At 40.5% G+C, this 27,438-nt stretch overlaps 1 protein-coding gene across 8 annotated transcripts in view; it reads left to right on the forward strand.

Annotated features, from left to right (window-relative positions):
- The window catches only part of SPATS2L (spermatogenesis associated serine rich 2 like), a 190,971-nt gene that overhangs the window by 103,650 nt on the left and 59,883 nt on the right, over positions 1-27,438 (forward strand). For all 8 annotated transcript variants that reach the window (XM_061381071.1, XM_061381114.1, XM_061381098.1 and 5 more), the window contains 3 exons: positions 16,030-16,138; positions 20,885-20,934; positions 23,467-23,713. In XM_061381071.1, the coding sequence (XP_061237055.1) occupies positions 16,030-16,138; positions 20,885-20,934; positions 23,467-23,713 (406 nt within the window). The remainder of the gene's footprint in view (positions 1-16,029; positions 16,139-20,884; positions 20,935-23,466; positions 23,714-27,438) is intronic.

Consider the following 27,438-nt stretch of genomic DNA (forward strand, 5'->3'; position numbering starts at 1 on the left):
AAACTGTTCTAAACTAGAACTGATATTTTAAAAATGACACTGTTACATAAACTATGCAGAAGTGTGGATGAGTGGATAGTAGGCACAGGTAAATTAGTTGATAGGGTAAGCAGTTATACCTAAAAAGAGGTTTTGTCCTAGCTCCCTTCTTTTCTCTTGTTTCTATACTCTGCCTTAGGTATTCATGCCTTCCCTTACATCTCTCACTCATGCTTTTCAGTTGTGGCTGGCCATTAGAGCCACTTCAGTTCAGTTCAGTTGCTTAGTCACGTCCGACTCTTTGCGACCCCATCGGCTGCAGCACACCAGGCTTCCTGTCCATCACCAACTCCCAGAGCCACTAGGAAAACTTAAGAAAAAAAAAATGAATATCTAGGCCCATATTTAATTGCTTGAGGTGGGACCCGAACGTAGGTACATTTTAAATCTCACCAGGTGGTTCCAGTTTGCAGCCAGGGCTGAGAACCACTGTTGGATGCTACTGCTGCTCCTAAGTTTCTTCAGTCGTGTCTGACTCTGTGCGACCCCATAGACGGCAGCCCACCAGGCTCCGCCGTCCCTGGGATTCTCCAGGCAAGAACACTGGAGTGAAAAAAAAAAAAAGAACACTGGAGTGGGTTGCCATTTCCTTCTCCAATGCGTGAAAGTGAAAAGTGAAAGTGAAGTCGCTCAGTCATGTTGGACTCTTCGAGACCCCATGGACTGCAGCCTACCAGGCTGTCCATGGGATTTTCCAGACAAGAGTACTGGAGTGGGGTGCCATTGCCTTCTCCGCTGTTGGATGCTAACAGCACCCATATCTGTATCCCAGGCTCAGTTCTTCCCTGGAGCTACAGGTTCATAAAGTCAGCTGCTTTCTAAACATCTTGAAGTGGAGTCTCCCAGCCCCCTCAGAATGCTCCATTTTTACCACTCACTACTCCTTTTCTCAGGAAATGACACCACTGTCCACAAAAATGTTCAAGCCAGACACCCGGGAACCATCCACATTCCTTCATCTTCCGTCTTCTTCATTCCCTGTGTCTGTGTGTGTATGCTCAGTCACTCAGTCTTGTCTGACTCTTTGCAACCCCCCGGACTGTAGCCCACCAGGCTCCTCTGTCCATGGAATTCTCCAGACAGGAATACTGGGGTGGGTTGCCATTTCCTTCTCCAGGGGATCTTCCTGACCCAGGAATCAAACCCATGTCTCCTGTAGCTCCTGCATTGGCAGATTCTTTACCACTGAGTCATCTGGGGGCTTCCCTGCATCTAGTTAAATACACATCAGTTACTTCCACCCAAGTAAATTATGAGTCATTGTCTCTACTGCTCCATCTTGGTCTACATTCTCTCCCTGCATTAAAATCCTGCCAGGCATCTGTGTGCTCTCTTCCAACTCATCCACATAGAAACCACAGTGACTTTCTTAAATACACAAATAATCACTCTTCGGAGTAAATCCCTTGAATGGCTACCTTTAGAATAAGACTCAGAATCATAAGATGGCTTGTGATGCCTGGCACACTTTGCCTCATGCCTTTTGGATCAAGCTTCATCTGAAATCCCATTCCTTCATTTAATGCTCCAGCGATCCTGGGCCTTTATTCCCTTTGAACATGCTCCCAGATACTCAGTCCTGTCTGTGAGGAGATGCTATAAACTCTTCCTGGAATGTTCCATCTCCTTTTCCCTTTCCCTCTCCTGGCTTGGTCTTAATTGCCCTTTATCCTGAGTTTAAACAGACTCCAGAGCCTCAGATGGGGTTTCTCTGAGTCTTTGGTTTAGGTAGGTTCCCCTGTTACAATTGCCCAAAGCATCTTTATTTACCCTTCTGGAAGGCTCATCAATCATCTGCCTTCCTAGGCTATAAGCTCCCAGGCATGTCATGAAATGTATGTGTCACTGCATATACTCCTCTGTCCATTGGTGACTGAATGAATGAATAAACAAGTGAATGTGGATTAAGAGAGCCGTATCAGCTCTGAGGGAAGTTCTTAGCGTGATACACTGATCTCTGTGCTTGGCTATGGCCCATTTAAAATTCAGATCAACAATTTGAATAAGTTGTAGAAGACGGCTACTTGTTTTAAATGATATAAAATTGAAAGGATTGGCTAACATATTCCCTGTGTTTGATGGCAGAAAGCAAGGTTCTAAAACCAAACAGCTAGCTGGAGTGATGGGTCAGAACTTACAGACTGTAATTTAATAAAGGTAAATGCAGTATCCTGTCCTTGCATTCTAGTCACTATGCAAGTATCCAACAGATACTTGTCACAGAAACAGTCCAGGGTGTGTTAGTAACATAGTAAGTTCTGTTTGAGCCAGTACAGTAAGTCCCCTACATATGAGAGCACGTTCATTAAGTCCAATTTGTTTATAAGTCCAACAAAATTAAGCTAGGTACCCAACTAATACAATACTGTACTGTAATAGGTTTATACTTTTCACACAAATAATATGCACATAAAAAGCAAACAAAAAATAACACATTTTTTATCTTACAGTACAGTTCCTTACAGTAGTACTTAGCTACGTCACTGCTGCTTTTGCACTCGCTTCCAGACATCCTGGTCTTGAGATAAAGATACTGCGCTACTGAAGTACACTCAGCACTGTACAGTAAGGTACACAAAAGCACAACTGCTTGTAGGGGATGCAGGCACTGTACGCCAGACGTGTGAACTAATTTATGTGACGGGACGTGCGAATGCAGGTTCGCATCTTTGTTTATTTTATTTTATTTTTTTAACTGTGCATGCACCAGTTTATTTTTTCAAAAAGAATCACAAGAAGGATAAACTAGAAATTAATGGTAACATACCCTAGAGAAGGAGAATGGAAAAGAGGGAATGGGGAGGGGAACTACTGATGTTTTTCTTTTTTTTTCTTCTTTACTAGTTTTTTTTTTTTTTAAACTTTACAATATTGTATTGGTTTTGCCAAATATCGAAATGAATCCGCCACAGGTATACATGTGTTCCCCATCCTGAACCCTCCTCCCTCCTCCCTCCCCATACCATCCCTCTGGGCCGTCCCAGTGCACCAGCCCCGAGCATCCAGTATCGTGCATCGAACCTGGACTGGTGACTCGTTTCATACATGATAGTATACATGCTTCAATGCCATTCTCCCAAATCTTCCCACTCTCTCCCTCTCCCACAGAGTCCATAAGACTGTTCTATACATCAGTGTCTCTTTTGCTGTCTCGTATACAGAGTTATTGTTACCATCTTTCTAAATTCCATATATATGTGTTAGTATACTGTATTGGTGTTTTTCTTTCTGGCTTTCTTCACTCTGTATAATAGGCTCCAGTTTCATCCATCTCATTAGAACGGATTCAAATGTATTCTTTTTAATGGCTGAGTAATACTCCATTGTGTATATGTACCACAGCTTTCTTATCCATTCATCTGCTGATGGGCATCTAGATTGCTTCCATGTCCTGGCTATTATAAACAGTGCTGTGATGAACATTGGGGTACACGTGTCTCTTTCCCTTCTGGTTTCCTCAGTGTGTATGCCCAGCAGTGGGATTGCTGGATCATAAGGCAGTTCTATTTCCAGTTTTTTAAGGAATCTCCACACTGTTCTCCATAGTGGCTGTACTAGTTTGCATTCCCACCAACAGTGTAAGAGGGTTCCCTTTTCTCCACACCCTCTCCAGCATTTATTGCTTGTAGACTTTTGGATCGCAGCCATTCTGACTGGCGTGAAATGGTACCTCATAGTGGTTTTGATTTGCATTTCTCTGATAATGAGTGATGTTGAGCATCTTTTCATGTGTTTGTTAGCCATCTGTATGTCTTCTTTGGAGAAATGTCTATTTAGTTCTTTGGCCCATTTTTTGATTGGGTCATTTATTTTTCTGGAGTTGAGCTGGAGGAGTTGCTTGTATATTTTTGAGATTAGTTGTTTGTCAGTTGCTTCATTTGCTATTATTTTCTCCCATTCTGAAGGCTGTCTTTTCACCTTGCTAATAGTTTCCTTTGTTGTGCAGAAGCTTTTAAGTTTAATTAGGTCCCATTTGTCTATTTTTGCTTTTATTTCCAATATTCTGGGAGGTGGGTCATAGAGGATCCTGCTGTGATGTATGTCGGAGAGTGTTTTGCCTATGTTCTCCTCTAGGAGTTTTATAGTTTTTGGTCTTATGTTTAGATCTTTAATCCATTTTGAGTTTATTTTTGTGTATGGTGTTAGAAAGTGGTCTAGTTTCATTCTTTTACAAGTGGTTGACCAGTTTTCAGGTTTGCATCTTTGAAAGTCTTCAACTGAAAGTTCACATGTAGGAGACTTACTATAATTGATGAGGCTCCTGGAACTGCTCATGCCATCTTAGATTCCTTTAATGGAAAAGTGGAGCCACACCAAGAGAGGTGCAGTTTCCACAGTCCCCTGCCTTGATCCAACTATCTCTGGAACAATGTACTTCATTTATGGAACCACATTTCATCAGCATACACTCGAAGGAGTTTGACCAGGGTGCTGAGAGCTAGCCTCTCTCATCTGCTCATTCTCTTGAGCATCTGCTCTGCGTTCTCAACAGGATCTCTCATCCCTTAGTCTGTCCCTAGTCCCCGGGTTCATCATCCCCCTTCATAGACCACAGATGCCTTGATTAGGTACCTTACGATTCTCGGCCCCCATATCCCTGAGACCTAGGATCTACCACTATGTTTTTTTAGGGTTCGTAACTTTGGCTCACTCCTTTTCTTTGCTCCTCCATCTGGCATGTTGAGAATTGCTTGGAGAAAGCCAGGCCAGTTGGCTCCATGACAAATCCATACCATCCAGCATCGTGGCCCCTCAGTCTGGCTCAGCTCTTTCGTTCCTCTAGGCCATATTCTGTCACATTCCCATAAGGAAGCTCTAAACCTTTTCCCACTTAAAAAAAAAAAAAAGTATTTATTTGACTGTGCCGGGTGCTAGTTGTGGCCTGTGGGATCTAGTTCCCTGACCAGGGATTGCTTGCATTGAGAGCACAGAGTCTTAGCCACTGCACCACCAGGGACGTCCTGCTTTCCCCACTTTTTAATCCTAAAGCAAACTCTAAAATTCTCACTCAGAAGAAATAGTTTACTTAAACTTTCTCTTCACAATCTCAGATTTCTTCTCTGTCTTCACGCTTCCTTTCTCTCCTTCCTTCCTTCCTCAGAATTCTGAGAAAGAGAAAGAATCTGTCTTTGCTTCCAAAGCTTTTATTTCCACATGGATTTTGATACCATTTTCTTCCATTTCCTCTGGGACTTTGCTTCATAGTTTATCTTCTGTATTTTCCTCTCTTCAAATTCTTTCTCAGTGCCAGCCCTCTTACCTCCTCAGTGAACACACTCAAGTGCTTTGTGGAGATTAATTGTGTGGTGATTGTTTTAAGATGGATTGGAGAGAGGAGAAACCAAGCCAGAGAGTTCAATTAGAAGGCTTTTTCTAGAGTCCAGGTGAAAGGCAGAGGGAAACTGTCCAGGGTAGTAAAAGAAGAAATATAGAACAGGTGAGATTCTGAGAGGATTTTGTTGTCAGAATGACCTTGAGTTAGTTGCTATTTATGACTTTGTCTTATTTTCCTGTGGTTTCGTCAGCTCCTTGGGGGCAAATACCGTGTCAGATTCATCTCACAATTTCTTCTCACTTTCCTTCACGAAATAGAGCTTTGAACGAATACTTAGGATTTCCTTAAAACGTGGGGTGGGGGCAGGGGTAGGGGTGGGGGTAGGAATAGAGGGAGAGCTGCCCCCTGGAAGGTATGTTTTTTTAAAAAGAGGATCATCGTTGAGAAAGGGAAAGGTAGCTCCATATTAGGAAGAAGAGAAGAGTAGACATTTGTTCCTCAAAACATGGCCCGTTGCAGTATTTTCCCATTGCTGTAACAGATGGGATTTGCTATAACAAATGGCCACAGCTTAGTGACTTAAAACACCACAAATTTACTGTCTTACAATTCTGGAGAACGGAAGTCTGAAATGGGTCTCATTGGGCCAAAATCAAGGTGTCAGCAGGGCTGCATTGCTTTGGGGAAAATTCATCTTCTTGCCTTTTGCAGCTTCTAGAAGCTGCCTGCATTCGTTGGCTCGTGGCCCCCTTTCATCTTCAAACCTAGCAATGGCTGGTAGGTCTTTCTCACAGTGAGTCAGACTTATACTCTCTTCATCTTCCTTCTACTTATAAGGACCCTTGTGATTATATTGGGTTCAATGAGATAATCTAGATAATCTCCCCCTTCTCCAGGTCATCTGATTAATAATCTTAATTCTATCTGCAGCCTTAATTTGCCAATAACCTCATGTATTCCCTGGTTCTGGGGGATTAGGTGGGGTAGATGGCTTTGGGGCTACTGTTCTGCTGCCACATCCTTGGACAGGCAGCATCTCCACAACCTGGGAGTTTATTAGAAAAACAGAATGGGGCTCCACCCCCAAGTTACAGAATCAGAATCTGCATTCTCATTGGATCCCCAGGTGATTTGAATGTACTTTAACATTTGAGAAGTTGCTAGTAAGCTACCTGTAAGCTTCCCTCTGCTTTAAACTTGCCACAATTCTATGAAAACTGCATTTTTTCCCCCACTTTCAAATCTTCATTATTCCTTCTAATCCCGGTTTCCTGCCCAAAAAAAAAGTTAATTTTGATTTATACCCCTGGTGTTAATTCCCCAAAAGCCAGCCATGAAGAAGATGGCAGCACTTGATGCATATTTTTTACTGGCAGAAAGTAGATGTTAGAAAAGGCAATTAAATTATAAAGTTATCCATGATACAAAGGTACTGGCCTGCAAAGAATATGTTCTTTCTCAAGAAGATTCATAGGAGAACAGCCTTCATTAGTGTGTAGATAATATTAGTGGCCCAGCAAGTGAAGCAAAACGTACACAGATGAGCTGTTTTTAAGGCATCTCTGAAAGGATCAGCATTTGAGAAATGTGACCAAAGCTGATTATAAAATTCCTTTCAGAATTGCAGGAATGGCAACCCATAAATAACTGGTTCTCACTGGTGCAAAAACGAAGTTGTAGGCTGTTTCTCCTTTTGTAGGTGAAAAGATTAAGCTCACCTCTAAGATGCCAGGTCCTCAAGATAAGGACCAGCAATGTCTGAGACCTAGGAGGCATTTCATACACTTGGGGGTTTGGATTCTTTTCACCACCATACAATATGTTATGTTGAATTACAGAGATGCAGTGAAAAAAAAAATTAGATAAATAAAAGTGGAATATTTCAATGACCATCTTACTGGACTCCCTACTTCCTTTTGTTCATTCATCTATTTGAACATTTACGAATCATCTACTGAATGGCACCCATTGTTCTAGGCCCTGTGGATATACAGCTGTGATCCCTGTCATTTATGAGCTCACATTCCAGTGGGACAAACAGTCACATAAGTAAATAATTAGGGTGACGTGAGTGCTAAACAAGGTCTGTGAACCAGGCTCGTGGGTCTCTCTGCTCTGATCTGTCATTCCCATTCTAGCGGGATTTATCTTCAATGTTGCCCACCTCTCCCCTTTGCCAATTGGATTAGTTATCTGGCTTTATTACTTTTATTTTCAGCCCTAGTTACAAATGTTGTCTCTAGGCACTCTTTACTTGTTCTAGAAAATGAAAACTCAAGTAAAAAGGAGGTTACTCTAAAGATGGAGTGGGGACTCATGGGACTTCAGAACAAGTTAAAGAAGCAGAAAAGGCAGGAAGTGAGGCAGCTCCCGAACAACCCTTCTTCAACTCCGCTCTGGCTTCTCTCCCTTTGTGTGGAATAGTCCAGACTCCAAGGCAGAGAGCCTGGTTGGCCCACTTTGTCTTTTCAGACAGGCCCCTTCCTGACTGCTGCCATCATTGTCACTGTACTCTGCTTCCTTCATGTCACTCACTCAGCATAAGTTGTAATTACATTGTTTTTTAATTTGTATGTTTCACATCTGTTTTCCTCTCTAGGTTTGGTAGCGACCATATCTGTTCTATTAGTGCTGTATCCAGCCATAGTGCAGTATACTATATGCACACAGTGTACTGCTGCATCCTGACCACAGCAGGCATTTAGTAAATAAATACATGAAAGAATGAGACCAAGGTAGGGGGTGGGGTGGGGTGGGGGGAGGCCAGGAGCGCATATTGTTAGCCACTTTAGCAATGGGCTTCCTTGTGGTACCACTCAACTTGCAGGGGAGGGAGAGATTGAAGACAGCCTTGGGTCCACTGCTCAGCAAGGCTGAGGAGGAATGTTCTTAAGAAGGGTTGTATATAGGACGATCTCCCCCAGATAAGTCCTGGTCACCAGGGTAGACATACATTCTTTCCATTTCAAAGACATACCAACCTTTATACCTAGAGACACCCTTCTCCTTCATGGCCCAATGTAAATGCTTCCACACTTTCCTTTTTAAAATTTATTGAGCAGCTAATATATGCCAAATTCTATATCAGACACTTTACATGCATCATCTCTTTTCATTTTTACTGAGACTCTAGCAGGTAATATCCTCATTTTACAGCTACAGAGCTAAGTTTCAACAATTTCAACCATTCATCCAAGGTCATAGAACTAACAGGTAACAGAGCCAAGGTTAGAGAACAGGTCTGTTTAATTCCAGAGCTTCTTGCGTGGTATTTGGCTGTTTCCTCTCTATTCTCCCCTCCTTGACTGCTCTCTTCTCTGTGACACTCCAGCCTTTCTCACACAAGCAGCACAGCGCTCACATGCTTTCAGGTGCAGATATTCTGGCCGCCCTGCAGTGCTGTCTGTCTTAGGGCAGTTGTGTCCTCAGGGCCTGGTACCCAGTGTGGAGGCCCAACCAATTCCTGGGCTGAGCTTCGGAAGGATAGGCGATTACTGTGCTATTTTTAAAACTCCACAAAGTACCATGAGTATCTTATTATATAGAAATGTCATAAATATTCTTCCCATCTCTGTTACTGAAATTTAAAGAGCATGTGTCTATTCTCTATAACTATATAATGCTTAGGTCACATAACAGTCAGCAGAGACTCACCCGTCTATTGTTGTGGATGGTAAATGCAGAGTGATGGGATGGTCCAACACTAGCAGAATATTCCTTTGACTCAGAAGAGTAGCCTGAGTAAGGACTGACTGTAGAGCACAGGGAACTGTACTCAATATTCTGTAATGGCCTATATGGAAAAATAATCTTAAAAAGAATGTATGTATAGCTGATTCACTTTGCTGTACACCTGAAACTAACACAGCATTCTAAATCAACTATATGCCAATTAAAAAAAATGATTTTAGAGGATAGAGAATGAAGGAGAGCTTTTTAGCATATTTATATACAATTAGCAAAACCCCACTGTAGCACAATAACACATATGAACTAATGGAAAAGGAATAAAAATATTAGCATACCGTGTCAAAAAAAGAGCAGCCTGGTATAGCTACAAATTGACATTCTCTCATTCAACAGATTGCTATTAAATACCTACTCTGTGCACATTTGGGCTTCCCTGATGGCTCAGTTGGTAAAGAATCCACCTGCAATGCAGGAGACCCCGGTTCGATTCCTGGGTCAGGAAGATCCGCTAGAGAAGAGATAGGCTACCCACTCCAGTATTCTTGGGCTTCCCTTGTGGCTCAGCTGGTGAGGAATCCACCTGCAAATGCAGGAGACCTGGATTTGATCCCTGGGTTGGGAAGATCCCCTGGAGAAGGAAACAGCTACCCACTCCAGTATTCTGGCCTAGAGAATTCCATGGTGTATAGTCCATGGGGTCACAAAGAATCAGGCACAACTGAGCGACTTTCACTTTCATATCCGTCTATCTGTGCACATTATTAGTCACTCGGGTGAGCATGGTGAAGATGCAGAAACGACTGGGAGGAGAATTCTGTCTGCATGTTCCTTATCATTTAGAATACGCACCTTACCCAGACAGGTCTGTGACGTAGAAGGTGCTGGGGTTAGGAGACATCCACTTATAAGGTCTGCAGGAATTGAAAGGAGACAGAGATGACTTATGGCAGGGATGGTGGAGACAAAGAACCTCACAGGATACATGGCATTTCAGCTGGAGTATAAAATTTGGGCAAGTGGACACATCTTTTGTTGTTCAGTCTCTAAGTCGTGTCTGACTCTTTATGACCCCATGAACTGCAGCACGCTAGGCTTCCCTGTCCATCACCAACTCCCAGAGCTTGCTCAAACTCACGTCCGTCGAGTTGGTGATGCCATCCAACTATCTCATCTTCTGTGTCCTCTTCTGCCTTCAGTCTTTCCCAGCATCAGGGTCCTTTCCAGTGAGTCAGTTCTTCACATCAGGTGGCCAAAATATTGTATCTTCAGCTTCAGCATCAGTCCTTCCAATGAGTATTCAGGACTGATTTCTTTAGGATTGACTGGTTTGATCTCCTTGCAGTCTACGGGACTCAAGAGTCTTCTCCAGCACCATAGTTTAAAAGCATCAATTATTAGGCACTCAGCTTTTGTGGTCCAACGCTCACATCCATAAAATGACTACTGGAAAAGCCATAACTTTGACTATACACACCTTTGTCAGCAAAGTGACATCTCTACTCTTTTTTTTTTTTTTTTTTGTCTCTGCTTTTTATCAAGGGCAAAACTCACATGGAGGTAGGGGTAAGTGGCCAACACTGGGCTTGTGCTCATCTGTAAAGGGCAGAGCAAGAAGGGCATTTGGAAAAGCAGATGAGTGCCCAGTTGTCAATGGCCTGGAGTGCCACGTTGTAGACACTGAATTTTACTCTTAAGGAAGATGGGGAAGTAGTCCTGATTATACTTGAAGAAGAGTAGTCTGGCAATAGGCTCAGGATGAATTTGCAGGTGGGAGACCAGAAGCAGAGGGAACTGTTATTTTCTGTTTATTTGATAATACTGGGTCTTTACTGACCACACAGCTGTGTAGGTGGATTGAAAACTTCTGTTAGAACCATTTTTTGAAACTCAGACATAGTCTTAAGTGACTCATCTGTAAGCCAAGGAGAATTTCTAAGGAGTCATCACAGATAGGCTCAAAAAATGCACAGTGTGAATGAAGAAATCTGCTAACAGCTCTTAAGCCAGACAAGTCAGGTCCAGGAGAGGTAAGTTAATGTGGGAAGCTGAAGTAAACCGCGTCTGTGAAAGCCACACTGCCTTGCTGCCTAGTACTGGCGAAATGCCAGACACAGAGAACAGACCTATGGACACAGGGAGAAGGGAGGAGGGAGAGGGTGAGATGTATGGAAAGAGTAACATGGAATCTTACAATACCATATGTAAAATAGATAGCCAATGGGAATTTACTGTATGAACCAGGGAACTTAAAGAGGGGCTCTGTGACAACCTAGAGGGATGGGACGGGGAGAGGGATGGGAGGGAGGTTCAGGAGGGAGAGGACATGGGTGTACCTACAGGTGAGTCTTGTTGATGTATGACAGAAAACCACAAAATTCTACAAAACAATTATCCTTCAATTAAAAAATAAATAAGTTTAAAAAAAAATAAAAATAAAAAATAAATAAGTTTAAAAATAAATAAAGAGAAAGAAAATGCCAGCAGGACGGGCCTGAGGCAGAACGGGGCAAAACCTGCCATCCTAGATAGAAAACCCCAGGGAGAGGAGAGAAAGGGAGATTAGAATGCTTAAGTTAAATCACAACGCTTTTTTAAATGTTTATTTTTTATTGAGATATAGTTGATGTACAATATTATATGTTACAGGTGTAAAGTATAGTGATTCACAATTTTTGAAGGTTATATTCCATTTAGAATTATTATGAATATTTGCTATATTCCCCACGTTGTGCAGCATTGTACAGTTGGGCAGTATATCCTTGTAGCTTATTTTATATGTAATAGTTTGTATCTCTCAATCCCCTACTCTTATTTTGCCCCCGCCCTCTTTCCTCTTCCCACTGGTAACCACTAGTTGGTTCTCTGTATTTGTGTCTGCTTCTTTTTTGTTATAATCACTTATTTGTTGTATTTCTTAGATTCCATTTATAGTGATATCATACAGTGTTTGTCTTTTTCTCTGTCTGACTTACTTGTCGTTGTACCCTCCAAATCCATGCTTATTGCTACAAATGGCAAAAATCTCATTCTTTTTTGTGGCTGACTGGTATTCCATTATACATATATACACCGCATCTTCTTAATCCTATCTGTTGATAAACACTTACATGGTGTCCATATCTTGGCAATTGTAAAGAATGCTGTTATGAACATTAGGGATGCGAGTATCTTTTCGAATTACTGTTTTTGTTTTTCTCAGATGTATACCCATGAGTGGAATTGCTGGGTCATATATGGTAGATCTATTTTTGGTTGTTTGAGAAACCTCCATACTGTTTTCCACAGTGACTGCACCAGTTTACTTTCCCACCAACAGTGTACCAAGGTTCCTTTTTTCCCACATCTTCACCAACATTTGTTGTTTGTATTCTTTTTGATGAGAGCCATTCTGGTAGGTGTGAGGTAATAGCTCATTGTGGTTTTGACTTGTATTTCCCTAGTGATTAACGATGTTAAACATCTTTTCATTTACCTGTTAGCCATCTACATTTCCTCTTTGGAAAGATGTCTGTTCAACTCTTCTACCCATTTTTTAATCAGTTTTTTTTTTTTAAGTTGAGTTGTATAAGCTGTTTCTATATGATGAATATTAGCCCCTTATTGGTCATGCCATTTGCAAATATTTTCTCCCGTTCATTAGGTTATCTTTTCGTTTTATCAGTGGTTTCCTTTGCTGTGCAAAAACATTTAAAATCAAAACAACTATTGACATGCAAAAGGCAGATTTGTCAATAGCAAATTGAATTTGCCATTTAAATTAGTAAAAGCAAAACAGGGGAACAGTGATTAGGGAAAGGTAAAGCAGTTGCTAAATGAACCGCTAACTCACGGTCCAGATTGTCCCCCAGCATCCTGTGCTGCCGTCTGGTCGGCCCCCCAGGAGACTGTTTTATGGTGTGAGAACCCTTGAGGGATGCAGTCGCATGCAGATTCAAACAGTGGGCTTCAGTGTGAAGCTGCAGCAGCGGATTCACCAGCTTAGGCTGTGGCAGCGACGTAAAGGCTGTGTGTGTGAAGCGGTGCCAGAAACAGCCTTTGCAAAACAGCCACTGCAGGCGAGAATTTTATGAGCTCCCCATATGCAAACTACCATTAGTCACGCATTGATTGATCCATTGCTCCAGGAGCTTCGTTTCCTAACGCAAAGGCAGCTTTTCAGCACAACCTCCCTGTAACACTGCCTTTGTCATCCACACCTTATGTTTTAAAGCTCCTTAAGAAGACCTTTTTTAGATTTAAATGCTTAGACCCCTTATGACTGCTGCATCTTGAATAGTGACACTGTGAGGTTTCTGTATGTTTATGCATGCATATGAGTATCTAGATTCCTCCCTCTTTCTCCAAGACATTTTCATAGCAAAACAAATGTAGTGAATTTATAAATAAGAAGGTGGAAAAACAATGCTCCTCTCTTCCATTAGCCAAGGACTGTGATTAAAGCAGAAACTTGGCCGAGAAGTTCACTAGAATTCAACATTACTATGGAATATCTAAGAATAGATTTTTTTTTTCCTTTCCTTCCTTTAGTTTCTTTGACATTCTTGTTTTAATTGTCTCCCTCTGGGAACTATTTGCAATATTCATAGTTATATTTGATATCAGAACTCAGTTACTGACAATTTTCTGAGGATATGTTCAGAGATAGGATATATAAAGTGACAAGGATAGATGCTTTCTATATTCTACCATGTTGGATTTTTTTTCTTCTTTTAAAGAGTAACAGGCAAGAGCTGTGTACCTGTTAAAGAGGAAGTATCTCTATAAGCTATGGTTTATATCACGTTTTGGCTTAACATAATAAAATAATGTTTTGCAGAGGAGAGTCTGGAAACAGGGCAAACAACTATTTTATGTTTATTCCATACTTCTTGATCTTTACTGATCACACAACTGTGGAGGTAGATTGAAAATTTTGTGTTTTTTTTAATTGAAGTATAGTTGATTTACAATATTGTATTAGTTTTCAGGTATACAGCACAGTTATTAAGCATTTTTATAGCTTATCCTCCATTAAAAGTTACTATAAGATAATGGCTATAATTCCCTGTGCTGTACAATATATCTTTGTTGCTTATCTATTTTATACATTGTCATTTCTATTTCTTAATTTTATGCCCTAATCTTGCCCCTCCCTGCTTCCCTGTCTCTATCAGTAACCACTGTTTTGTTTTCTCTGTGAGTCTGTTTCTGTTTTGCTATATACATTCATTTTATTTTTTAGATTGTACACATAAGTGATATCATACGGTGTGAAAGTCTATGTCTTTGTCTGATTTATTTCACTAAGCATGATATTCTCTAGGTCCATCATGTTGCTGCAAATGGCAGAATTTCATTCTTTTTTATGGCTAAGTAATATTCCATGTGTACGTGTATGTGTGTGTGTGTACACCAAGAGCCAAGCTTTGGAAGCAACACAAGTGTTGCATATAGAAGGTAATACCATACATACATACAGAGAGAGAGGGAGGAGGGAAAGAGCTATTTTTCTTTTTTTGTAATGTTTTTGTTTTGTTTTGTTTTTGGCCACACCATGCAGCTTGTAGGGTCTTATTTCCCTGACCAGGGATGGAACTCTTGCCCTTGGCAGTGAAAGTGCAGAGTCTTGACCACTGGACTGCTGGGGAGTTCCCAAGAGATATCTTTCTAACATGATGAATGAATAAGAAAGGACAGCATAAAAGAATGGTTGAGGGATGCTCACAAGACCAAAATCTTTTACATGACCTTGCGGGCTACATGATCTGGTCCCTGCCTGCCTCTGGCCTCATCTTGTACTTTTGGAAGCCTCAGCCTCTGTCCTGCTCCATACTCCCTCCTCATCTGTGCCTGGTTCCTCATTCATGCTGTCCGGTCTAAGATGGCCTCCCCCTTAACCTCCCAGCCATCTCTTCTCTTTTGTCCATCAGATTTCAGCATACCTATATACACTCAAGTCTCCTTGGCATGATTTATAGCATTTATTGCAACATGTACATAGATATTTATTTGTGTGATCATTTGATCAGTATGTGCATACTGATATGTCCCCTCTAGTCAGTAAATTACAAGAAGTTTGGTGCCTTGTCACACAGTAGGCATTCAAAACATGTTCACTGAAAACAAGTAAGGATTGTGCAGTACTTTTGTGATCATCAATGTGGATGCCACTCACCTTGGCACCATATAGTATTCTCATATTTGTCAGTAGTGGCTGCAGTCATCCCTTTGATAGAAAGTGGAGAGAGCCAGGTTTTGCTAAAGTGGATAAAGTATCCTGTAGTAATTGCAAGTTCTGTGAGCTAAAGGTCAATGAATTCTATTAGGCAAGAAGAAAATTGTGCAAAATTTGACTAAGAAATATCTATAGGTCATTAAAAATTGAATATTAGCTTAACCTGTTGAAATCCTTAGCTCTCGTGTATGTATTTACACTGGTTTAAATGTTTGATTTTCAGAAGTGTGTTGGGGAACCTTTTCTGTATTATGGCTAAGATTGCCATTTCAAAAACACAATGCCCCACATTTTTATATCTCTATAAACATTAATGGAGTTTCACAACATACTTTTGTGAACCGCAATGTGACTGTCTCCACTGTGGAGATAAGAGAAGCTGAGGCATGAAGCTATTTCTGTAAAGTTTCCAAAGATAGGCCCTGAGCTCATGGAGAAGAGAGCCAGAGACAGAGAACTATCTGTGTGCTCACTGAAAACACATGTTGTGTGCATCTGGAGTCCTGGGCATGGGCTGGGGGGGGAGGGGAGTAGATTGCAAAACCAGAGTTGGCTCTTCAGGCTTGCTACTCCAGTCCTAACAGGGAAATCTTTGTAGAAATGTGTATTCAAATAAAGAGGGTATCAAGGTGATTACCAGGATTAACTTTTATGGGTCCAAAATGCCTTGAGTATGCTTGATAGCAAGAAGACAGATGAGTCAGCTTTTTAAGGCCTTTCGAACAGTTGTTTTTTTTTTTCTATCCAGTGAGAGATTCATGGATGAAAAACATTCACAATGTTGGCCTTTCTCTTTTCCTCTCCTTTCCAGATCTATGCAGTTCGATCAGTTGTTCCCAACAAAAGCAATAATGAAATAGTCCTGGTGCTACAGCAGTTTGATTTTAATGTAGATAAAGCAGTGCAGGCCTTTGTGGATGGTGAGTATACATGTCCTGTGAACCTGTAGATGTTAGAACTAAATATTCCATATATTCTGTGTTTTCTTCTTTGAATGCATTGAATACCAATTATTTACTAATGCTTTATTTTTCATAAAAATATGCTAGACTTTAAAAACACGTCTACATACACTGGTGCTTGCCAGGGTCCTGGAGGTGGTGAGGGATGGGGACTTAGGTTTAATGGGGACAGAGTTTCAGTTTAGGAAAGGAAAAACTCAGGAGATGGACGATGGTGAGAGTTGCACAACAGTGTGAATGTACTTAGTGCCCCTGAACTGTACAGTTAGATAGAGTTAAGATAGTGTGTTTCAGGGGCTTCCCGGGTAGCTCAGCTGGTAAAGAATCCATTGCAGTGCAAGAGACCCCCTTTTGATTCTTGGGTCAGGAAGATCCCCTGGAGAAGGGATAGGCTACCCACTCCAGTATTCTTGGGCTTCCCTAGTGGTTCAACTGGTAAAGAATCCACCTGCAGTGTGGGAGACCTGGGTTCAATCCCTGGGTTGGAAAGATCCCCTGAAGGAGGGCATGGCAACCCACTCCAGTATTCTTGCCTGGAGAATCCCATGAACAGAGGAGCCTGGTGGGCTAGAGACCACAGGGTCGCAAAGAGTTGGACATGACTGAGCAACTAAGCTCACAGTATGTTTTATATTATGTGAATTTTACCACAGAAAACAGCATTTAAAAAAACACATCTATGCATTAAGAGCAGAATTTGGAAGTTCTTTTTTCCTCATTGGGAAAAAACAGAAGACAGACTGTAGATAGTTTGCAAAGGATACCTGTTCTAATGCTACTAACGCCACTGTCGACCAGTCTGTCCAATCTGTTGTTAAACAATGTCCTTTATTTGATGATGTCCTTGTTAATGGAGGATAATGAACTTCACTCCTGATCTGAAAAGCCTTCTCAGCTCTTCAACCAGCATAGTTCTACTTAGCCTTAGGATTGGAATCCTTGAACTTGATGCTTACATAGTCTGAGAGGACTGATTTGGTCTTTAATATCCTTAGTTTATCATTTTGAAATTTCCTAATTAGTCAGAATATTAGTTCATCTTATCCACCTCTAGAATGTTTTTTGCTGTCTAAAAAATTTTTGATGTTTTGAACAGCCCATTTCCAGTGATCTTATAGAATCTAAATTCTCAGGAATGTAGTTTTTTCATAAACGTATAACCTACTGTTTTACATTTCCTATAAATTATGGGAAATTCTTCTCTCCTAGACAAATTAAACAAATTTCATTTATGAACAAATACCTTATACCTGTTCTTTGAGATCATATATCTTCTGTCCTAGCATTAGTTTCTGTTTTGTTAATATGGACTAACTAAACAGAATCTGACCGAAAGTTCAGGGAATACCTTTCAACATATCCCTCCATTTTATACTAGTTTTACCTTCTGTTAAACTTACTCAATTTCCTGGAAATAGAATAATCTTCCTAAGTTTCTACATATGTTATAATTGCATCTCAGGCAAGGTCTTGGAACCAATAGCACACTCACATTCTGATATCTGCAGTTAGAGTTTAGAGTGCTAATTGAATTAAAAATGATTATCATTCAAAATTGGAGAAGGAAGTGGCAACCCACTCCAGTACTCTTGCCTGGAAAAATCCCATGGACAGAGGAGCTTGGTAGGCCACAGTCCACGGGGTTGCAAAGAGTCGGACATGACTGAGTGACTAACACACACACACATCATTCAAAATGGGACTTCCCAGCTGGCACTAGTGGTAAAGAACCTGCCTGCCAAGGCAGGAGATGCAAGAGACCAGGGTTTGATCCCTGGGTCAGGAAGATCCCATGGAAGAGGGCATGGCAACTCACTCCAGTATTCTTGCTTGGAGAATCCCACGGGCATGCGGGCCTGGTGGGCTACAGTCCATGAGGTCGCAAAGAGTCAGACATGACTGAAGTGACTTAGCACACATGGTTCAAAATAGACCTGCAAGCAGACTCACAGAACATAACTTTTCTGACTATTTTTCCTGCTTCATGAATGAACAAATATGGAATCTTTATTTGTAAGAAACAAATACAGAGAATGGGATGCTAATCTAACTTCGCAACATTTGGTACAGTTTGTCTCACACAAAAAATTGAGAGGTGCACAGCCTGGCTCAGATAAACTCTCTTTTCAGTTTCACTTGCCAGCGTCACTCACATGGGAAAAAGCTTTAGGAAAGGAAACAGGTTACTATCCCCATGCCTCCCCACCCTCAGTTGGAGTGAGGCCCCCACATTCTCCATCCTGAAAGTTTTTATTACAGTGACCCTGATGAGATGCTCAGATGCTCAGTAACTGATGGACTGTCATCAAATCCGATTATATTTAAATAGAGCACCATGCTTGTCTTTCTTGAAATTTTCACCTTGTCAGGATTAAGGTCTCATTTTAAAAAATTCATCGATTGCTGAGATATCATTTTGGATGGGGGTCAATAGGAAAACGTGTTTAAAGATCACTGAAAATCAGAAATAATCACTAGGAATCATTTATGAGGCACACTAAAAGCACACTTTCTGAGTGGCTTAAAAAACTCCAAACAGGACTTCCCTGGTGGCTCACTGGTCAAGAATCTGCCTGCCAATGCATGAGATACAAATTCGATCCCTGATCCAGGAAGATCCCACATGCCCTGGAGCAATTACTCCCCTCTGCCACAACTGTTGAGCCTGTACCCTAGAGCCGGGGAACCGGCACTACAGAGCCTGAGCCCACATGCTGCACCTACTGAAGTCCTGGAGCCCTAGAGCCCGGGCTCTGCAACAAGAGAAGCCACTGCAGTGAGAAGCCTGCACACCACAGCTGGAGAGTAGCCCCCGCTGGCTGCAACTAGAGAAAAGTCCCTGAGGCAGCGAAGACCCAGTACAGCCAAAAATTAATTAATTAATTAAATTATGTATATAAAAAAAACCCAAGCAGTTTTAGTATAATTAAAGTTTAATAATAACAGTTTCAAAATTGTCTGTAAACACAGGTTCTTCAGAATTACCCTCTAAAAGCTCATGGTCCAAATTGCAAATAGAATTTATGTCCAAATATAAAAATTAGAGGAATAATTAAATATTGCAGTTGAAAGTAGTAAACAACTCACCCCTTCCTCTGATTTAAAAGAACAGTCTTTAACGTTTTTTTTAATTTAATTTTATTTGGAATACTGAAGTTGAGCTATAAATAAGAACTACCCTAATAATTCTTAGCCACGGGTGTGACTTAGGAAGTAACCTAGTGAAAGTGACTTCCTAAAGTTCTTCGAAAGGAAAATACTGTGAAACATTAATTCTCTGGGCAAATTAGAAAAAGATCAGCCTAGTTAATAAAAAGTCTGAATTATAGCTTACTTTTAAACGCAGTCTTACTATTTCAAGTACATGTAACGCAAAAAGCTTTCGAGGGGCACTGAATTGGAAACTCTGAATGGATAGGAATAATTAGTCTTTTTAAACATTAGTCAAAGCAATATGGCCTTCTGCTTATCTAACAGTGACAGTAGACTCAATAATTGGGGCCCTACTAATTTGAAATTTGTTATAAAGACTAGCCTGAAGTTTATCTTTGTTTAGCCAACACACTCATTGTAGAGAACTATTAGTATAATGAAATTGTATGAGAATGCTTAAAATTGTTGAAAGAATACATTTAAGAGCTACTCTTTAGAAATACCTATGTAAATAAGAACAACCGGTCTACTCATTACCAATAACTTGTTGAAATTACCCCCAGCAGTTTGGAGTGAGTGAGTGAGTGCATGCTAAGTCGCTTCAGTTGTGTCTAACTCTTTGTGACACTATGGAATGGACTGTAGCCCACCAGGCTCCTCTGTCCGTGGGATTCTCCAGGCAAGAATACTGGAGCGGGATGCCATGCCCTCCTCCAGGAGATCTCCCTGACCCAGGGATTGAACCCAAGTCTCTAACATCTCCTGCGTTAGCAGGTGGGTTCTTTACCACTAGCACCTTGGAGTGAGTGAAGAAACTTAGATTACATGAAGATACTTATTGTAGCTGACCGCTGGTTAAGCATTTCTTTTAAAATATTTTCTAATTTAATCAAGTTAGACTTTCCCTCTGCATCTGGGCCATGCTACATATGCACGTGAAGAGTATTGCAGAACCTGGGACTCAACTTATTATTTAATGAGCTTCTTTTGTTTCAAAGTGGAACCTTGCAAAGACTGCGTCCTGTCCTTATCCACAGTGACATGAGCAAAATTAACATCAGATCATCTGTCCTTCTTGTCACCCTGCAGGTTGTGAACATAATGAGTAGAGGCAGAAAATGAGCAGAAATAGCCAAACAAAAAGTTAGGATTCACATGGTTAATAATATTCAAAATCCCATGTTTGGCCCAGAAGATTATAGGTATTTTGATTCATATATAAAACAGAACAATTTTAATTCTACCTATGGCAATGAAGCTATCAGAAAATTCTCAAGATATATTTCATTTTCTCTAAGACAACATAATGATAAAACAAAGTAAGCTTCATGTAGTAGGGCTTAATACTTTGATAAAACCAAGATCATGCAGTGAATTAAATGAAAATCTGGAAATAAAAAATGAAACTGGCATTTTTATTAAGGTAGGATGTATCAAAACAAATGAAAAAGCCAGGAAAAAAAATCGCTACCAAGATGGAAAGACAGAGATGAATTTTGTGTGGTGTTTTATTATGTGAATACATGTTGAAGATTCTTTGTCTTTGTCTAGGCAGTGCAATTCAAGTTCTAAAAGAATGGAATATGACAGGAAAAAAGAAGGTAAGATTGATATGGATTGTAAATTAGTAACATCTTCCATCAGAACCTTCGTGGTTGTTATCATTTTAACAAGGGTGCCAATTTTGTGCTTCTTTCAAATATGTTAATATGTACACCCAAGAAGCTTCCAGATTCATGACTCTCTTAAATTACAAGCCACCCTCCCTACTAATGCCCTTGTTTTCTGTTCAAGTGTTTTTAACCACCAGGTGTGCTTTAGAAGTCCCAGAGTTTTTCTTTTTAAGTATTAAGGCAAGCCCAACCAGAGAATTCAAAGGATCCTAGATGTTAACTTGCCTGAACGTATCCCACAGCACAAAGGAAAACATTAAGGAGCTTTTTAAAGATACTTGAAAAGCTCTAAATATATTTTCACATGTTTTTCCAGCCGAGAGAATCTGTGCAGGGCTGCCCCGAGAAACATTTTTCCTGAGTTCTAATAAGCTAGATTTTTAATAAAGGAAGAAAAAAAGGACGTACATGCCTTAAAGCCATGGTAAGTAAGGGACCTGTTTGCCTTTCTTTCAAACCCTGGCAGACTGACTGCTCCTTGTGAGCAGAGGGGAGATTTTAAGCTGCCCCATTCAAAGTTATATTTCTTTCTTGTCTAGTCACACTGTTTCGACCTCTGGGCACACGCGTGGTGTGCTATGCACACACTGGCCTTCCTGGTCTTGTGAGCATGTATGGGTACTCACTGGCTCCTTTGAGGTGCGGCTTCTTATTCTAGGCCTGTCATCTGTTTCATGACTTTGACAAAAAGTCTGCTTCTCTTTCCAAAGTAACTTCCCCAAGGGGAATCCCAGTATATACTCTTCCCACTGAGGGAAGATCACTGGCCCGAGGAATAGGTTTTAACAAACGCACACATGAAAGCAGTATTACTTTCATAAATTCCCAAGATTACTGAAATTACTGGAATGATCCTTTCCTCCTTTTTATCCTCCCTGTTCATGGAGAACAGGGAGAATTATGAGGTTTTTTGTTCAACCTTTGTATGCCACCATCTTTGACAATGTCTGCTTATCTTTAATCATAGCTTCCCAGACTTCTGTATGAAATGAAGATGGTTTGCAAGTGATTGAAAGGCAGTATTTATACTTACATGGAAAAATTTCAGATGTGTGGATTGGGTTTTAAATTTCTCTGATGTGGAAAAAAAAGAGCAGATGGCAGCTGCAGACCCAACTCATTACCAAGCCTTCTTCTTAGAGGTTAAATGGGAAGATGGTCTCCCTAGCCCAGACTCAGGCCTCCTGTGGGAATAGGTGCCCCCGGGCCTTCCCTTCACCCAGTCATTGCACTTCTCTCCCCTGTAGGAGCCCTTACGCAGAGCCATGCTTGTGGTTTCAGAAGAAAAGAAAGGGAATGGGGAGGAGAATCAAGAGAAAATTGTTTCTTCTTATTTCTTTTCGAACATATTGCAGAACAAAGCCGGGCTGATGTTTAGCTGGTGGGACACTGATGCCGCAGGCAGGCCAGGGTCTGTCCTGACAGGTCCCTTGTCTGTTCTCATTGGCTGAAGCCTGTACCAAGGTCTAAAAAATTTCAATTATCTAAAATTCGGGGTAGGGACTTTGCAGGTGGTTCAGTGATGAAAATTCCGCACTTCCACTGCAAGGGGCATAGGTTTGATCCCTCTTCAGGGAACTAAGATCCTACATACTGCAAGATGTGGCCAATAAATACATTAATTAAATTACTAAAAGATATAAATAAAAAATGAAACAAAATGCATAGTTGTGTTATTCTGAGCTAAATGTAAGAAAAGTCTTATGGTGCTGTTGAGCTAGCAGCCAGATATTCCAGGGGTACAGAATTCAGGTGGGCCCATGTTGGTTTGGCAATGTTTGGTAGTAGTTCTCCACTCCAGCTAGAATGTTCATGGAGATGATTCTGGGACTTCCTGGACAGTGTGGCAGCAATCCAGGGGTGGCCTGGTTGAGGGGGTGCCTTTTCAAAGACCCAACCTGGACTTTGGGGATTTGACTCCACTTCCTCATTTTGCAAGGAAAATGAGGAATTCATTTTCCACCCTCCCCTCAAGTTTCCCTCCTCCCCAAAGGAGTAGAACCTCAGGGTCCTCCCTGCCCTCCTCCCACCCTCATGGTCTCTATAAGGAATGAGAACTCTTCTTTAATAGCACAGTAGATGAATTCAAGTTCCTCCAGGGTAGTAACCATGAGATTTTTTACTCTTATGACCATTCAGATATGTAGGCCCTCAGTTTGCTCAAATGATATGTCAGCTATTTTAAGCCATTTCCTGCTGTTTTTTGCTTGTAAAGGAAACTTTTTGTTTTCTATGTTTATGAGGTAAAAGTTTATACAACTCATTGTGGGAAAGAAGATATTTATAGTAACTTGGATGGTTAATAAAGACATCAGTGTTTTCACCCATTTTATTTGAAGAGTCAGAAAACAAAAAAAGAAAAAGGATAACATATCTTATTTTGCGTTCTTGGACTCCCATTCTATTTCAAGGTGCTTGTGAGCTGCATAATATTCATTTCTCATTTGTTTCTCATTCTAGAACAATAAGAGAAAACGAAGCAAGTCCAAGCAGCATCAAGGCAACAAAGATGCTAAAGACAAGGCAGAGAGGCCCGAGGCAGGGCCCATGCAGCCACCACCGCCCCAGATACAGAATGGCCACATCAACGGCTGTGAGAAGGACAGCTCATCCACTGATTCTGCCAGTGAAAAACCAGCCCTTCCCCCTCGTGAGAAAAAGATCTCAATACTCGAGGAACCTTCAAAGGCACTCCGTGGGGTCACAGGTCAGTTATTCTTAAGTAAAGTTGCTTAGGAAGACATAGAAGAAAAGGATGGCAGGGGACCCACTGGGACAGTCACTGCTACTGTTGTTGAAAGGAAACGATTGTCCTGCAACATTGTCCATAGATTCAAACAGTCTTCAGGCAGGATGGTAGGGGCCAGGAGGAAAGTAACAGGACCAGAGAAGGCATGTCCAGTCCAGCCCTGCAAAAGTCAGAGCATTTTTTTTTTTAAATTTTATTTTATTTTTAAACTTTACAATATTGTATTAGTTTTGCCAAATATCGAAATGAATCCGCCACAGGTATCTAAAAAATATAATTCTAGTCTCTATTGGAATCATCAGGAAAACAGAAATTCCAGCTTACAGAAATTTTCTTTCTAAAGACACTTTGGCTGGGATAAGGGAGGGATAACTGGTGATCAAAGGAAATGTTATTAAAGGGTAGACCAAATTATTTTATCTCCTGGTATTTTGTATCGTGCGATAGAATATAATCTTCCAGGGTGTTAAATCTGGAATATTCTTTATTTGTGCTACAGCTATATATTCATTACTCAACGAAAGGCTGCTTCTTAATCAACTGTATAACCTTAAGGGAATCATTTCATCTCTAGTGTCCCATTTCCTTTCTGTAAAATATGGCAACTGTACAGGATTCTACTAGATCTGTGATCTTCAATACTGTTTGGCCCAATGCTCCATTTTTATGTCAAGTCCTAAAGTAAAATTCACAGATAATATAAATCTACCTAGAAACAGAACATCAATAACATAAAAATATAAGAAGTTCAAGAATAGCTAAAATAGAAGCCTTAATAAAATGGCCAGATGTTCATACCCACTTATCATGAATTGCTTTACACTTACAGAAAGGGAGAGAGTAGTCAACTGGATAACATGAATACTGCTTCTTTATATTCAACATGTGAAGTAAAAACTAAATAAGTATATTTTAATGTAGACATGGGGTCACTGGGAAAGCAGCTGCTACAAATGCAGACTGACAATTGCTGATTATCCACTCAAATACTGTGATTGCCCTTGTGGTTGGCCATGGAATTTCCCAAATGGTGAAAAACTCTTGGTGAAGTTATAAACACCAGAGAGTACAGTTTTCTCTTAATGTATATAGTGGTTGAACCCTGGAAATCCAAGTAAATCTTGGAAATCCATAGGAAAACTACAAAAAATACTTTGAATTTATATGTCACGTGTCTGGGAAGACATGAGAAAATTCAGGTCACTGGGCGGTTCTTCGTTGTGTGGGATTCCTGTGATTGTGAGTCATCTAGCATCCTGCCCCCAACACCCACCCATAGAAAATTGCTTGGATAAATTTTAAAAGTTTTTCAAAACACCTCCTAAAATAAACCAAAGATGAATAAAACAGGGGCTTAAAAAGCAGAGACATCACTTTTCAGACAAAGATTCGTATAGTCAAAGCTATGGTTTTTCAAGTAGTCATGTATGAATGGGACTGTTGAATCATAAAGAAGGCTGAGTGCCGAAGAATTGATGCTTTCGAACTATAGTGTTGGAGAAGACTTTGAGAGTCCCTTGGACTGCAGGAAGATCAAATCAGCCAATTCTCAGGGAAATTAATCCTGAATATTTATTGGAAGGACTGATGCTGAAGCTGAAGCCTGATGCGAAGAGCTGACTAAAATTGGAAAAGACCCTGATGCTGGGAAAGATTGAGGGTGGGAGGAGAAGGGGGTGACAGAGGATGAGATGGTTGGATGGCATCACTGACTCAATGGACATAAGTTTGAGCAAACTCTGGGAGATAGTGAAGGACAAGGAAGCCTCACATGCTGCAATCCTTGGGGTCACAAAGAGTTGTACATGACTTAGCAACTGAATGACAACCTACGGGGAGAGTTTAGTCGAGCAGAAGAGACAGGTGCAAACAGAAAATCACATGATAACCTGTTCTGAATCAGGGATTACCATGAGGAAGCATGAAATAACTGACACTGTGTAATACATTAAGAAGTTTCCTAATTGCTCACAAAGCTCTAATTTTCTTCCATAAACATTACTTAACAGCACTATTAATAGTGCTATAATTCAGAAAATCCTTACTACACAATGATATCTTACAACAAACAACAAAAATAACCTATTTCTCTTTAGAATCTGAATATTCCAGTCATCTTTTAATTCAGCTTTCCCTCTGCCTACAATTTTGAGAATGTTTTGATTTATGGTCAGGGCAAGAGAAAGAAATTAAATAATCAAATGGCACATTCCCAACTTTGCCTGTGATTGCTTTCACACGAATTACTTTCAAAATCTAATTACTCAGGTTGCTGTTGTGATATCAATCATACATTAAAAGCCCAGCACATATATTTGTTCATTTACTTATAATTTATACCTTCTTCCTAAAACAATTTCAGTAACTCTATCAAGTATATGACATTAGAGCAAATGCAATATTGAAGCACTTCACTTCACAGTGGAGAGCTGCCTTGAAAGTTAAATACCCAGCAGATGAGTTCTCTGTACAAGGGGGCTTTTGTGAACCCTGTCATGAAACTGTTGGCAAAGAATACTTTATTGCACAAAGAACCATCCCAAGATCCCTCAGTTTTGTAAGTTTAGCATAAAGTCATTAAGGTATGTCAGCATTATTTGTTAATAATTAATAAAACAAAGATATTACTCTTGTAAATCTTTCTGTTAAAGAATAAATGATGACAGTGGAAGGTTATCAGAAGTTTTTGCAAAAGGAAGGGAATTCTCCTGGTTGACCATTAACTTCACCAGCAGCTTGTGATCATAAATTTTAAAATGAGTTTATAGCTAGTTAAGTTTCTTCCCAAAGATAATGAAGATTCATCAGGAGGTTGATGCCAAAACTATCAAATGACTTCTGAAGTGCTTTGTTCAATTTTTCAGAAATCCTGAGATCTCTGCTAAATATTTTACAGATGAGTGTCGGATCTTGCGTATTACTGCACCCTATTTTGAGTAGACCTTTGAAACTGGGAAGGATGGGAAAGATCCCTTAATCCCCTCACTATATAGCTGAGTAAACCAAGGCCCCCGGGGTCAAGAAGCTGAGAAGATCTATGCCCCATGGGTAACTCTGTCTGGTTAGCAAAAGCCTGACTCAAATCCATGCAATTTTATGCATGCATTAGAGAGTTATTAAAGATGTATACAATTGAAAAATTAGGGAAAAGTAATTATAACAAAACCAGATAATGATATTCTGTACTTGAGTGAGTTCAAAGTATGAGCCTTGAAGAAATCTCCAGTCTGCTGGTGGTGGAGCATTTATCAAGCTTTCCAGTGATGAAACTGGCTCAGGGAAGCTTGCCCTGAATGCCCAGTTGAGCAGCAGGCTGTGAACATGTGGAAAGCGTGTTTTATCTTTTATAACACCTTGACATTCAAGATCTCTCTTTCTAAAGGTTTTTAAAAGGATCATTTGCTGGTAGGGGAAAAGTTAGCTTTAAGATATGTGCAGGTGGTTCCGGGGTGTTAGTGTGACTTCCCACATGAAAAATAACCACCAAAAGCATCATCGTTTCAGGCTGTAAATATAGTACTGTCGAGTGGGACAATGCTGCAAGTCAGCGTATAGCTCTGAAGTTGGGGAGTTTGATTTAAACTTAGTACAAAATTACTTTTTTAAGCCTTGGAGTGGTTTTTTCTGTATTTCAGAATTTTTAATAACGACTCAAATTAGATCTTTTACATAATCCAATCAAG

This window comes from Bos javanicus, chromosome 2 (genome assembly GCF_032452875.1).
Source record: "Bos javanicus breed banteng chromosome 2, ARS-OSU_banteng_1.0, whole genome shotgun sequence".
NCBI classification, from domain to species: Eukaryota; Metazoa; Chordata; class Mammalia; order Artiodactyla; family Bovidae; genus Bos; species Bos javanicus.